The 14114-nt window shown below is 33.5% G+C and overlaps 1 protein-coding gene across 1 annotated transcript; it reads left to right on the top strand.

Moving 5' to 3' along the window:
* Nucleotides 1–2084: 2084 nt before the first annotated feature.
* LOC131037937 (ethylene-responsive transcription factor ABR1) lies at nucleotides 2085–12529 on the top strand. The gene is made up of 2 exons (XM_057970197.1): nucleotides 2085–2357; nucleotides 11667–12529. Exons 1-2 carry the CDS (start codon nucleotides 2177–2179, stop codon nucleotides 12338–12340), a joined length of 855 nt encoding a protein of 284 aa, XP_057826180.1. The 5' UTR covers nucleotides 2085–2176; the 3' UTR covers nucleotides 12341–12529.
* Nucleotides 12530–14114: the final 1585 nt, after the last annotated feature.

Consider the following 14114-nt stretch of genomic DNA (forward strand, 5'->3'; position numbering starts at 1 on the left):
TTGTAACACTATGTCATAACTCACCTACTTCAAGCAAACAAATACTATTATTATAATGTTACAAAGGTGAGTACTCAACACTATATGACACTTATTTAGAATTTTAAATTAATTTTCTTTATCTATATTTGGTCTTGAAATCAACATGGTTTATCAGTTCCATCATAGGTCATATCCATTGATTTTCTATCTTCTTTATAGGAAAATATTTGACCTGATTTCCTATAGTGCATATTCTGATATATCAATTATTTACCTAATTCATTGTTGTTTGCTTTATGGTAAGGACCAACAACATTTAACAATACACGTTTAGAGGGTTGCCAAATTTCAAAGTGTATACATTACAATTATTCTCCTAATAATTGAACCCTAATTATCATCTTATTGTCCATTAAATACTATTTTCTATAGCATTAATTAATTATCATTACATTTACCAATACCAAGTTTGTTATCATATTTATTGTTTATTGCATCATCTATCTTTTATTATAGTTTTAATTAATTAATTAATTAATCAAATTACAAGAGATTATTTTATATTTTATATTTATTAATTAAAATATTTAATTATTTGATTAATTAAGAACTAATTATACTTTTTCACTAAACATTTTTTATTTTTTTATTTTGTCAGTTAAATTCATCTTTGAATTAGTATTTTTTATTTTTGTTTATCCATTTATTAATTTGAATATTTAGGAGATTGAAATAATTATTGTTTTATTAGTTGAGTTGAATCCAAATTCAATCTAGTTAACTCAAGAAAATAGATATGAGCTTTGTGTTGATATTTATTTATAACTATTGTTTTGAACAAAGAGGTGAATCCAATATTTATATATAAAGATTACATTACAAGCCGAAGGAATGTGGCCAAGTGAAAGATGCTCAAAACCGTAAACAAGATGTACCCATATAAAATATAAAGCTTGAAGATAGCCAAACACAAGTGAATGAAAGTAAGACGTAGATGCAAATTAACTTCTCAACAAAATCTAGTGGGAAGATCATATCCATCGCCATGCAATCATTAATCAAAGATTAGTCAAGTATGATGGTGATTATTATAGAGCAGGATATCATCCCTATCTTTGATATTAGAGGTCATGAAATTTCAAAATTTATTAGAAACCGTAAAAATCACATGCTACAAGAGAGAAGGCATATTAGTCCAAACCTTGATATTTTGAGCATATGAGCCCAAATTCACCTGCTTGTCTATTAACGTTTTACCTTCCTTAAAGGTGTGCTTGATCATGTTTAGGCGAGAGTCAATAATAATATCAATAATGGACTAGTGGGGGATGGCTTGATCATTCAATATCATAATGACATTTTTGAAATCTCCTTTGGTGATCACATTGGTGACACCTTTCTCCTCTACTAACTTAATACTATGATGAGCAGTTGCTATCTCAACATAGTTGGATGACTAGACCCCCAAATTTACTACATACACAAAGATCAACATGCCTTTCGTATCACCTAGGATGCCACCCCTCCCACCTAACTCAAGTTCGCTTTAACTGAGCCATCGAAATTTAACTTGAACCAACTGAAGTCGAGGAGTAAGAAATGAAATAAAGTACTAAGTTACTAAATCACGTCTATATTCTAAAAGCCAAATCAGCATAATAGACTTAATCTAAAATATATAATAAAATTATTAAATAAAAATTTGATATGTATCTTTTAATTTATTTTTGTTTTCATTTTTTTCATTTTTTATTTTAATTTTATTACCTGCATTATTGACACAACCATTATACATAAGATGATGAGACATAAATTGAAAAGTAATTAAATAAGTAAACTATCAATAATTGACTCTCAAAATTGAAGGATCATAAACGCTATCCTATCTCTGTGGACACATCTATTGCACATAGCATGGCGAGACTTAAATTCTAAGGTGGTAAACGACGAAAGCATCAATTGTTGACCGTCAAATTTGAGAATAGTGAATCTTTGCAAAGACTTGAGTCTCTAAGTCGTCGAAGACTCTAGAGAGATCCCCTGAATTCCAGAAACCATGTATGTACGATGAACCCTAATTAAATACATCAGAATACTTCAGATGTGCAATCAAAATACTGCTTTACTCTTTGCTATTATTCTGATGCCCTGTCCACAGCTTCCATTATAGGTGAGTAGAAAAAGCGAGTGCGAAATGGGGATTGACGGAAATGGATCGGATCTGGGTTCGAATCCAGAGCGGGTCATTCTCGATGTTAACAATAATAATACCCAATTCTTCTCCTCTGTCAAGAGACAGAGACAGAGAGAAAGAGATCATGAGCACTCTTTGACGGCAACGACAACACCCATCTTCTGCGCCAACACAGAAACTGGTGATCGCCTGTTTTCTTTTGCATCTCCTTTATTATTACAGACTTTTGTTACTCTCTCTTTCATGTTATTAGTGTAATTGAAATAATGAATCATTTGCCACAATCCCTTGAATAAATACATAAAACTAGTAGCGATTTGTAATAACAATAGGCAGATGAATTTTAAAAACGGTACTCTATTCTATAGGATGTTAAACTATGTGGTAGATAAATTTTAGATCATCTGTTAAAATAGCCAAACTCACTAACAACAGAGATACATAATTATTTATTTGATATTAACACCTTATTTTTCTATTTTCCCTATTTTACTGGATAGATTTTTTTTTTCATATATATTTCTAAGAAGCTTTTTCATAGAGTGGACTTCAAATTTTATTTTTATGGAATTAAAGGTTTTATGGGATTGGGAAAAATTTGCTATGTGATAAATTGAAATTTCAATCTCAAAAATAGGGGTTTCTATTTTTTAGTTCTCAAATATATTCAGTCAGTATTTTAGTGGTGCAGTTTAAATTTTTTTCTAATAATTTAGAAGAGATTCTTTTCTAAATGTCATGCATTTGTCACAAATATGTTATTTCAAATTCTTTGATCCTCTAAATTTTAGAAATTAGTTCAATTGTTGTCAGTGTAGATAAGATCATCCACGTATACAACTAGATATAAAGATTAAGATCTAACACACTTTTGTAGATAAGATCATCCACGTATACAACTAGATATAAAGATTAAGATCTAACACACTTTTGTAGATAAGATCATCCACATATACAACTAGGATAAGAATGTCAGCAACCAAGTTCTTGATATAAAGATTAAGATCTAATTACACACTTTTTACAAAAAACCTTTTTGCTATGGTATGGGTCAATATTGCAATACCATGTTCTTAGTGTTTTCTTAAAAGCATACAATGCTTTCTGGAATCTGTAAACAATGTGCTCTTTAAAAGATATTTCAAATCCTTTAGTTTGTGATGCATAGACTTTTTCATCAATATTGTTGACAAACATATGATGAACTATCTAATATATTGAGCTATCAAAGTTCCTTTTAGTTTGATGATATTTATTTGTGCTACGGATGTAAATATTCAAGTGTAATCAATACATTCTTGTTGAGTGTTTTCTTTGTTTACCATTCCAACCTTTTGTTTATTAAAACTTCAATCATATTTGAAGTTATTCTATTACATCCACATCATACCAACTACTTCCATACAAGGAGGTAGCTAGACTACATTCCAAATATCATTCTCTTCACTTGTTCCTATCTTAGTATTTATTGCTTCAATGAAATCTTCATTTTCTTCAGCTTGTTCAAAGGCCTATGACTCTTTGTTATCCATTATTGGAATGATCGAGGCATATTTCATTTTTCTTTGTAAAACAATTATCATTTTATTGAAATTTGAATCTAACATAAAAATTGATGAATGATTACTTTTTTCCCTCTTTGATATTTATGATGTTTTCCCATTTTCACTCTTGACCATTTGAGTTCTTCCTCATAACAGAGATAAATTTTAATTTGGGTTCCCTTTAAATTTTTTAATGTACTACAATTCTTTTTTAATTGTTGTATGTCTACTTAACACTTGTTTCATACTTACTAGATCATAAAGCATGTGCACTTTATTGTTTTATTGATATCCATGAAAAATGCATATAAATCCTCTATGATTAAACTTACACATTTTTCTTTTGGTATACATACATAAGAAATGTATCAAAACACCCTCATATAGTCAACTTTTGACTCCATTAAAAACCATTATTATTTTGAAGAAATTTCTTTAAATTGTTTTTATGACTCATATTTAAAATATGTACAATTGTACATACTAGTTCTATATAAAAACTCTTATCCAATTTTAAGAATTCATCATAGTTCTATCATGTCAACAATAGTTATATTCCTCATTTTAGTAACTCCATTTTGTTGTGAAGTGTAGAGGGTAGTAAACTCTATCATCCCATGAATTTTGTAAAAATCTAAATATTTATACAATTAAAATTCACAATATTCACAATATTCATATTATTCAAATTCACATTCATTATCACTCTATTTTTCATAAAACCTCTTGAATCCTAATAATTGACTAAATAATATTGAATTTGTAGCTAAGCAATATACCCCTACTTTTTTGAGTAATCATCAACAAAGATTAAAAAGTACATTCACTCCCAAAGAAAACATTTCCATAAGACCACTCAAATCCATATCCATATGAATTATTTCAAGAGATTGTTTAACTATTTCAATTTACCAATTAGAAATCTATCTCTATATTATTTGTCAACAATACACTCTTAAGAGACTTCTTTTGTATCTTTAATGAATGATAATCCTTCAAGCACACTCATTTTGTAGATTAAAAGTAAACCACTAAAACTAAGATGCCCATATCTTTGTTATTGGTTTTTCCTTTATTATACTATGTTAGTTTTTATGAGTCAAATATAGAGGGAAAATCCTATCACCTATCATTTATATTCTTCAAACAATGAAATTACTTTTTAATTTATATTTGATCATGCATTTAGCTTCATTAAATTTTATTTGATAATTTTTTTGTAACACTTTTTAATAAATATCTTCTTTCTAAGTGCTATAACTGTTAGTTCTTTATTGATATGTTTTATGTCACTATGTCCAACTATAATTGTAAGAGTATCTATGCATTTGGTTTTGTGAGACTGATTGTCTCTGAATGTCATTTTGTTATTGTTAGTTTTCATCTAAATTGATAAAAATATTATCATTCAATGTCAAAATAATAAAAATCACAATCAATGTAAGATACATTATTTTCACTTTACTTTTTATTGAAATAGAAAATGAGTAAACATTGTTTATCTTCAATAATATTTTAAATAATCATTTTTTCCATTTCAAATTGTTTATTGTAAGATTTTAGTTTATAGTCATTGAACTCATTACAATAAAAATATTGGACATCATTTTGTAATTACTATCTTTCATGTTAATCTTATGTCTCTCTCCTTCTTTTAAAGTAGTACTTCTACTTCTAAAACATCACCTCTTCCTCAAGGAAGAGTTGTTGGATTGATCTTTACATTCTTTCTTATTTTTAGAAGTCGTCTCTAGATTCACTTTTGCTATGGTTCTTAAAGAATATGTTTTTGATTAGGATAAATGGGTTTTATAGGGACCCAAAACCCAAAGTTAGAGAGAAATACAAAAAATTAAACAGTCGCTAACCAGTCCAAAAACAATAGCAAAATAGCCATAGAAATAGGGTCCATGCTCACACAACAATAACATAAAGAAAAAAAAGAACCATTAAACCAGAGATTGCATCAACTCCGAGTTGTTTTGGATCATACTCTTGTTGATTTCCTCGATCTCTTCCATGATGAACTTGGAGGTACTCTTCTCTTGGTTCGTACTCCTTGTCCTCGTATAGGGGCCAGTAGTGATCTAAGATCCCGTACCTTGCAAGTTTGGATGCTGGATTTTATTCTTTTATTTGGTTTCTGAGGGTGGGATACTGGTGGCGAACTAGGCTCTTTGGTCCTCAATCATCGCATTGACCTTTTTAAGACCCTTAGTGATATTATTCATGGATTCCCTACTAATATCAACCAGAATCCTCAGGTTCCCCTTAATATTTTCCAAGCTTATTTCCAATTGACCAATCCTTGTTTCATAATCGATTTTCATGATCTTAGCATCTTCTAAAAGTTTATGTGTCATTCGGATAAGTTTGTCAATTTTTCTTGGCATGGGTGTCTCAGTAAAGTGTCAATAATACCCTTAATTCCTTCCTTCAGCATGTTGATCTCCTTGTTGACCCAAAGAAAGCAATTTTCATGGCTTTTAATAGAATTATTAAGGAGAATATCAAAATGAGAGTCTTTTTGAGTACCCACATTTTCCCCGTGTTCAACATTAATGGGGATGTCAAGCTTTATTTCCTTCCCCTTTCCCTTGGCTTCTCCTATTTTTCCTAATTTGGACTTTTTCATTCTTTAATTATATGTTTCTTTTACCTCTTAGACTTGTTTTAGATGAAAATACTTGTTTTAAATTTTCTTTTTTGTTACTCTAATCTATTCTTTGTATTTAACAAAATTTCACTTAATTCATTTATTTAAATAGTTGTGAGATCTATAAAAATTTTGAGTAGAGAAAGTACATCATACATTTTGGGAATAAATTACCTCAAAAATTCTCCATAACATGTTTGTAAGTCACACCTTCATCGAAAATCTTTATTTAACTACTCATACATTCCATTTTTATCAAAAAAACACATATAAATTATCTATTCATTATTTTAATGTTTTAAAATATTTCTCAGCATTTAGAATTTTGCAGTTTATACATTTTAATATGCATTGCTGAGTATTTTCATGCTTATTTAGAATGAACATTACCACCTATCCTAGAAAATATTATCAAATTAGTTACAAGTTGAATAAAAACAAATTCTCCTCAAAGGGATTAAGCAATTTGTGGATGAGACCATTTTACTTGGATTGGCTTCAATGGAAAAGGCTAAAGGATGGTACTCCATCCTTTTAGATTATGGTAGTGCTTTGGGGAAAAAAATTAATGCTGAGAATTTAGAAGAAACTTGCTGGGTGGAAAGGTTCTCTATTGTGTAATGCTAAGAATCTCTAGTTAGTCAAAGAATCCCTTCAAAGTACCTTAATTTATCTCTTATCCCTTTTCAATATTGTGGTGTCTTGGGCTAAGAAGCTTGATAAAATCCAAAGACATTTCCTCTGGTTTGGGGTGAAGCAAAAAAATGGAATGTCTCTTCTTGTTAGGGAAAAAGTTTGTCATAATAAGAGATCCAGTGGTCTTAGATTTAGGGACTACCGCTCCCTAAATCTTGACCTTATGGCTAAGATTGGATGGAAATTTATTTCAGAGAATGTGGATTTGTCAGTTTCCATGAAGAATAAGTACCCCAATGGTAGGGATAATTATAATTTTTTGACCTCTGAGGTCCTTCCTAGAGGTTCCCATGTTTGGAATAACCTTCTAAAAATTAAAGAGCTTTTTATTAATGGTATTCAGTGGTAGGTTGGTAATGGTAATAGAGTCAAATTATGGAAAGATTCATGGGTGTCTCTTATCCCCTTGGAGTTTCACCTTGTTTGTTCGACTATTGAAGGAGCCTTAACAATGAGGTATGGGAGCTATGTGAGTGACTACTAGGTTTTGTGATTCTTCCCTTCTAAAGTGGATAATTATCCCTTTGGAATTTGATCTTCAGTTGAGGATGGATGTGTGGTGCTGCTCAAGATCCTTAAAAATATCAGGTTCTTTAGATTGGATGTTCAAGATAGGTTGATCTAGGCTTTCTCCAAAGATGGCAAGTACTCTGTTTGTTCTAGTTTTGAGTTTTGTTCTCCATCTCCCTCCCCTCTCTATAATTGGTTTATCATTTGGAAGTAAAAAATGATCCTGAAGATATTCTTATTTTGGTGGATGGATTGCCATGGTAAAATCCTTACTATATTAACAACCTTAAAAGGTGTTGTTTTCATATAGTAAATAGATGTGTTTTATGTTAAAAGGAAGAAGAGAGTATAAACCATATTTTGTTTCACTTCCTATTCTCTTGGAATATTAGACTGAGAATTTCTTTCTTGTTCCTTGTTGATTGGGTTTGGAATGGGGATTTGAAGGAATGCATTTCTGGTTGGTTACCACTTTCGGTTCATCCCCTTACTAGGAAACTTTGGTGACATGCCTTCTTTCATACTGGGTGGTGCTTTTGGAAAGAAAGAACTAACAAAATATTCAGGGATATGAAGAACAACTGGGACTCTTTAACCATAGCTGTTATTAATAATGTCAAAGAAAATATGGGATATTTTGAAAACAATAATCATTCTCTTTCACCCTCATTCTTGGATTAGTAGATTGCTAGGAATTGGAGCTTGACTTAATCTCTTTCCAAATTCATATCACCACCTATTGGCTCTATAAATTCTATTAAATGGATCCCCTGATATTGGCTGGTTGAAATTAAATTTTGACAGTTCTTCTAAAGATAATCCAGGCTGAGTGGGTTGGGGTGGGATCATACATGATCATAGGGGTAATTTGGTCCTAGCATATATGTCTAACTAGGGGATGAAAGCCTTAAGTGTTGTAGAGGTGACAATTGCTTATTATGGCCTAGTTATTGCAAGAGATAGAGGGTACACATGCATCATTATCAAAGATGATTCAAATAACAATATTTTAATGCTTTAAAAAAAATTCAAACCTGATTGAAAATGCAAACACCTCATCACCACGTGTCAGTATCTCACCCTCAGGATTGGCCACTTAAGACTCAGTCATACAAGAAGGGAAGAAAATAATGTTGCAGATAGGTTGGCTTCTCTAGGCCTATTTTCTAATCATTTGAAAATATGGATGAATCTTCATGACATCCTTAATGTGGTTTGTGTCACTATCCTTGATGACATAAGGCCTCATGATGAAGTATAATCCAAAGATTCTTTTTATTTCTTGCTATTGCCACCGTATCTGCGAGTCATTTAATGTTTAGGTGGTAGACATTTAATTTTGGTTGTAATTGCACTTTCTTCAATCCTAATTCATGTTGTCTCTATTATATTGCTCGTATTTGAATCCCCTCTCTAGTTTTCTCCTATAGCTTCTTTGTGTTAGTTATAGGGGGCGACCTCATTCAAACTGACCCATATATTTGTGATAATTTAAAAAATAATGCTAAGATATGGTAGAAAGTGGTTAAGGGTAACCTTGTGAGTTACATGGAAAGAATGCATAGCTTTGATCTAGACCTTTCTACAAAATTGGCCTAGTTGTGGAGGAAGGGGATGGTGAAAATTGGGGGAGTGGCCTTTGTGCTCTCTCCAAATATGATTGTTGTTGCTACTAGGTTATCTCTAGAGAGATTGACTTTTCCTAAAATTCCAAAGGGGTTTTACAAAGATGAGTTCAAGAGATTCTTCAAGCCTATACAAGGGGTCTCAAGATTGCAGAGTGGGTATAACAAATAAAACCTTCTTCGGGTATGAAAGGATTCTATGCTAATTCTTATGAAGTACTTCATGTTGGATGAAAGATTCAAAAGAGTCAATACCGGGCTCTTCTCCATGTTGAATCATCTAAGTTATGGTCTCACAATGAATTTCCCTTAATGTGAATGTTCCTCTTTGTCACAATCGGTTGCTAGGGCTAAATCTAGGAATTATCTCCCCTTCCACCAAGGATTAATCCTTAGGATTTAAACTTTTCACTTGGCTTGGACCTCATCTAGTGGGACCCCTTTGATTTCCTTTGGCTCTTTACTAGATTGAAAATTAGTTGTGGAGGTTTCTCATGCCCCTATTTTGAAATTGGCCCCAATTTAATTTCCTCATCCAAAATCAAACTTGTCCCTACTTGATTCAATGCTATTTGAGGGGCGAAGCAAAAAATCACCCAATTCCCACCGTCTAAGAATGCTGAGCTTGTGGATTCAAAAGAGGCTGTGGAGTGGGAGGATTTTAATTCCTCCTCAACCTCAGAGTCTAATTGGTCTCCTACTTCTTCTGAGGAGGTTGCCCCCTTTCCCCCATATTAAGAGCCTCCTTACCCATTCAAGGTGTTTCTACCCTAAATTCCAACTCCCTTACTATGGATGAGAAAGTGTCTAAGTTGGCAAAAGAAATTGAATTGTAGGATGCAGTCATTTGGTGGCTAAATGAAGTCATTCAATGGCTCCTCTCTCAATTTGGTGTCACCAAAAAATTGATAAACATGCTTGAAGCAGTGGCTAAGCCTCAGGCTTAGAGTGATAAATGGGCAATGGAGGATAAGGATGAGAAGGTCTAGAAGGCTGCCATTGATATGGTAGAGAAATTTGATAAATGGGAGAAGGTTGAGGTGATGCTCAAAGACATTAATGAGAAAATTTCTTAGAGGGTTCACAAGAATGTTGTGGTTGAGCTAAAGGAGAATCAAGAGATCCTAAAGAGAAAGGTCAAGGAAATGTTTGCTTCGAGCTAGGAGATGGCATTAAAGAATTCAACCTCTTTGCATGTCATACAAGAGATAGAATGAAGAAAGGTGAAGAGGAAGAGACACAGAGTCTCCCTCTACTACAATGGAACCCCTAACCTCTGTTGTCAAGGCTACCTTGGATTCATGCACTCTGGCCTTTACAAAAGTTTCAAGCAATTTTTTTTTTTTTTTGAAAGTTAAGTGTTCAGTAATGAATGACATGATGATAATGCCAAGCCACTTAGTAGACCATTCCTTCGAGTCTTTGGTGGGTGGTTGGATGCTTTTTATTTTTTGTCTTTGTCTTTTCTAATCCTGTACTAGTTATCTAGGGGGTTCTAGCGTGTTTTGGTGTCTTGTGGTTTTTGGCTGCCTATGCACTCCTCATGCGCCTCATGTAGTTGTTTTTTAACAATTATATAAAGGTTGGACCCTATGCCACTTTAATTAATTAGAACAATTTTTCATTAATTTTTTTCATATTTATTTTGTCTTATTTATCTTTTAAAATCATCTAATACTGCATCTATTGTTTCTATATATTTAAGTATAGAATTTCTTACAAATCTTTAATTGTGATAGAATTTGTATTCCACTGCACTAATAGATAAAACAATACTCATTAAAGATGAGAATTAACATCCCAGATATCATATTCCGTAAAATATTTTTTATTAGTAAAAATCTTGAAGAAATCACAACAATCAAACACTCCACTTACTTCTTAAAACAAAACTTAGAAACCAAAAAAATCTTCATATTATTTGGTCTCGGTAATAACTTTTTAATGAGCAATCTACTCAAAGATTTTGTTAACTCATATGATTTGAAATCAGAGGCTGTACAATTACCTCTAAGAATGTAAGCTCCCTAAAAAGTACAGCTATACAACAAGTGGGTCTCTCTTCCGTTTTGACAATATGTAAACTTAACTTAAAAATGAAAACATAAAATGTTTCAGAACAACTCAAGAAAATCAATTAACACTTTCCTCGCATAGTTAAAAGGTCTGGCCCGTAATCAATAATATCAGGCAAAAACTGAAAAAAAAAAATTACTAGAAAATGGGCGCCAATGTCTTACCTCTTATACCTGAGTGACAACCTACAGGAGCTCAAAAAATCCCTAGGAACCCAGTCACACTTATCGTAGTCCTGAAAAGTTTCACACAAAATACAATAATGAGATAATTGACAAACCAATAAAATTTTACAGACTAAGGATATCCTGTGCAGTTAAGATTCATTGATTTCCGTAAATATGAGCGATTTTTTCAAAATTGTAATGCTTTTATTTCTGTAGACGCAAACATTATTGAAAGAAACCAGGAAAAGAGTGGCTCAGAGAAGGATATATTGAGAAGAAAAGATTATGAGCAGCGTGTGGTGAAAGAAGCGAATTTGAACGATGTGGAGCAGCAAGAGAGGAAGAGGCGTTACAGAGGAGTGAGACAGAGACCCTGGGGCAAATGGGCTGCAGAAATCAGAGACCCAAACAAAAGAGTTCGGGTTTGGCTCGGCACTTTCTCCACAGCAGAAAATGCAGCCAAAGCTTATGACGATGCTGCTTTAAAATTCAAGGGCAGGAGAGCCAAATTGAACTTTCCAGAGGAAGCCTCCCTCTCTTATAAAGCCACTGTGAATTCAAATCAGAAAAATGTTGACAATGGTAGCAGTATGAATAATCCAAGATTAACAGATTCCCTGAAAAATGTTGACAATGGTAGCAGTATGAATAATCCAAGATTAACAGATTCCCTTTTACCACCAACTCATGAAATGTCAGGCTTGCCGCGGTTCGCCGCTAATTCTGACTTGCTTTATTACGCACCATGTTTGTCTGAATTCGCCGACATTTGCGAGAATATGCAAGTGGTGAATAATGATGGTTACCCACCTTATGATGTTTGTCAGCGGTATTCTGGATTTACAAGACAGCAGCGACGCCAGCTGCCTCCATTGTCCATCCAAGGTTAGCCCATGAGCAGTTTGCCTTATAATCGATTTGGTTGAATTGTGATTTGTACTCAGTCTGAGCAGTTTACCTTTTGACCGGCAAATTGGAGGTGGAGTTGTGAGTGAGTATTACGTGAGCACATTTTTCATGATCGAGTTTTATTAAATTTATCGATACACAGTATGACATTCAGACTTATCATACGAATTTATCATTTCTTTTGGCATTTAATGAAATTTAAAAATTCTCCGTGTAAATCTGTACTTTCTTTTGGCTCTGTAATGTCATATCATTTGGACTTTTACATGTTTTCCTTACCTTGTGCTATCATTTGTGATTGCTCTTGAAATTACCCAGTGCCCCTATGTTTGCTCCTGAACACGTGGAGCTAAAATGAACTATCTCTTCCTTTTAATGGCTCTGGATTTGAAAGGAGCTTGGCAATGCTCCATTATTACCTGCCAATTATGCCATCTTTTCAGTGTTTGTCGCCTTTTAATGACTGCATCGCTTTGTACATGTTTCGTTTTTCGACTATCGATCTTATGCCATAGTCCATTCACATTGTGGTGGCTGCGCAATGAATTGTTGATTTTCCGTTGTTATGCCTGGATAACATGGCTCCTCTGTGCCAGTCCTTTAGTGTGAAGATGCTGCATTATTTTTATGGCTATATTATCATTATGACAAATGAAATATAAATGGTACTTTGATTATTATTCTTCGAAATAAATGTATATATATTAGGAGATTTAGTATATGTATATTTAAAAATATTCAAACTATTTCTCTTATTAAAAAGTTTATCATAAGTCCGCGCGATTGCATCAGAGCCGCACTTGCCCTTTTCAACCGGATCGGCCATTCCTTCCAGGTTTATGTCTCTGGGAAGGAGACCCACATTTGGCTGAGCGGTGTCGTCCATGCAGCTGCTCCACCCGAAATCTACTAATCGCAAATTGTCTGCTTGGAATTGGAATTGCAGGCGCTTTTTTAAGGGATCGAATCACTCTGCTCCACGCGCTCTGCAATAGTTGCCTGTACAGAAATAGATATCGAAATCCAGCAAAATATCAATTACCAGATTAGGGGAAATTTATTTTAACAAATAGTGAAAGAGGCATCTTTATGTCTTCGACTGTTCTGGTTGTTAGTTGCGTGCGGTGGAATATATTTTAATGCGCCTTCGGCTTCTACCACACCTTCAGTACCTGCTGATACCGGCGACAGTAGCGGCATAGGCGCAACTTCTTTGCAAATATTTTTGCCTCTTCTGACTGTCTTTTTTCTTGGCGTGTTCAAATCATTTCCCTGAATCTTTTAACAGTGGCGGCAGCAGAAGATTTACAGCTTGTTTTCCATTTCTTCTTGTCATCAGAAGGCTTTGAGTTTTATAGAGGAGGTGCGAGTGTTCGAGAGGAGTGCTCGCCATGCAGTCGCAGAGGTGCTGGGGAGATGAGGCGGTGGCAGATCCGCCTCCTCCCAAAGATCCGTTTGGCAGGCATGCAGGACACACTCCACAGTGGGTTTTTCATGGAGGAAAATGGGTTGATGCCCTACTTTCACCTGCTTACAATGGTCGGGGAATCACATCCGAGTTTCCTTCCTCTGTGTATTTCAGAGGGTTTTTTCGGCAAAATGGAAATTGGGGTAAAAATTTGAGAAATTGGCAGAAGAATGGTCAAAAACAGTTTCATCATGCTAGGGTTTTTGATAATAAGGCTCAGCTTGGCCTGCCGAGAGACAGCTAATTCACAGCCATTAAAAAAGAGCTTGGAAGGTCAAGATCTGAAT

Source organism: Cryptomeria japonica, chromosome 9, assembly GCF_030272615.1.
Source record: "Cryptomeria japonica chromosome 9, Sugi_1.0, whole genome shotgun sequence".
NCBI lineage: Eukaryota > Viridiplantae > Streptophyta > Pinopsida > Cupressales > Cupressaceae > Cryptomeria > Cryptomeria japonica.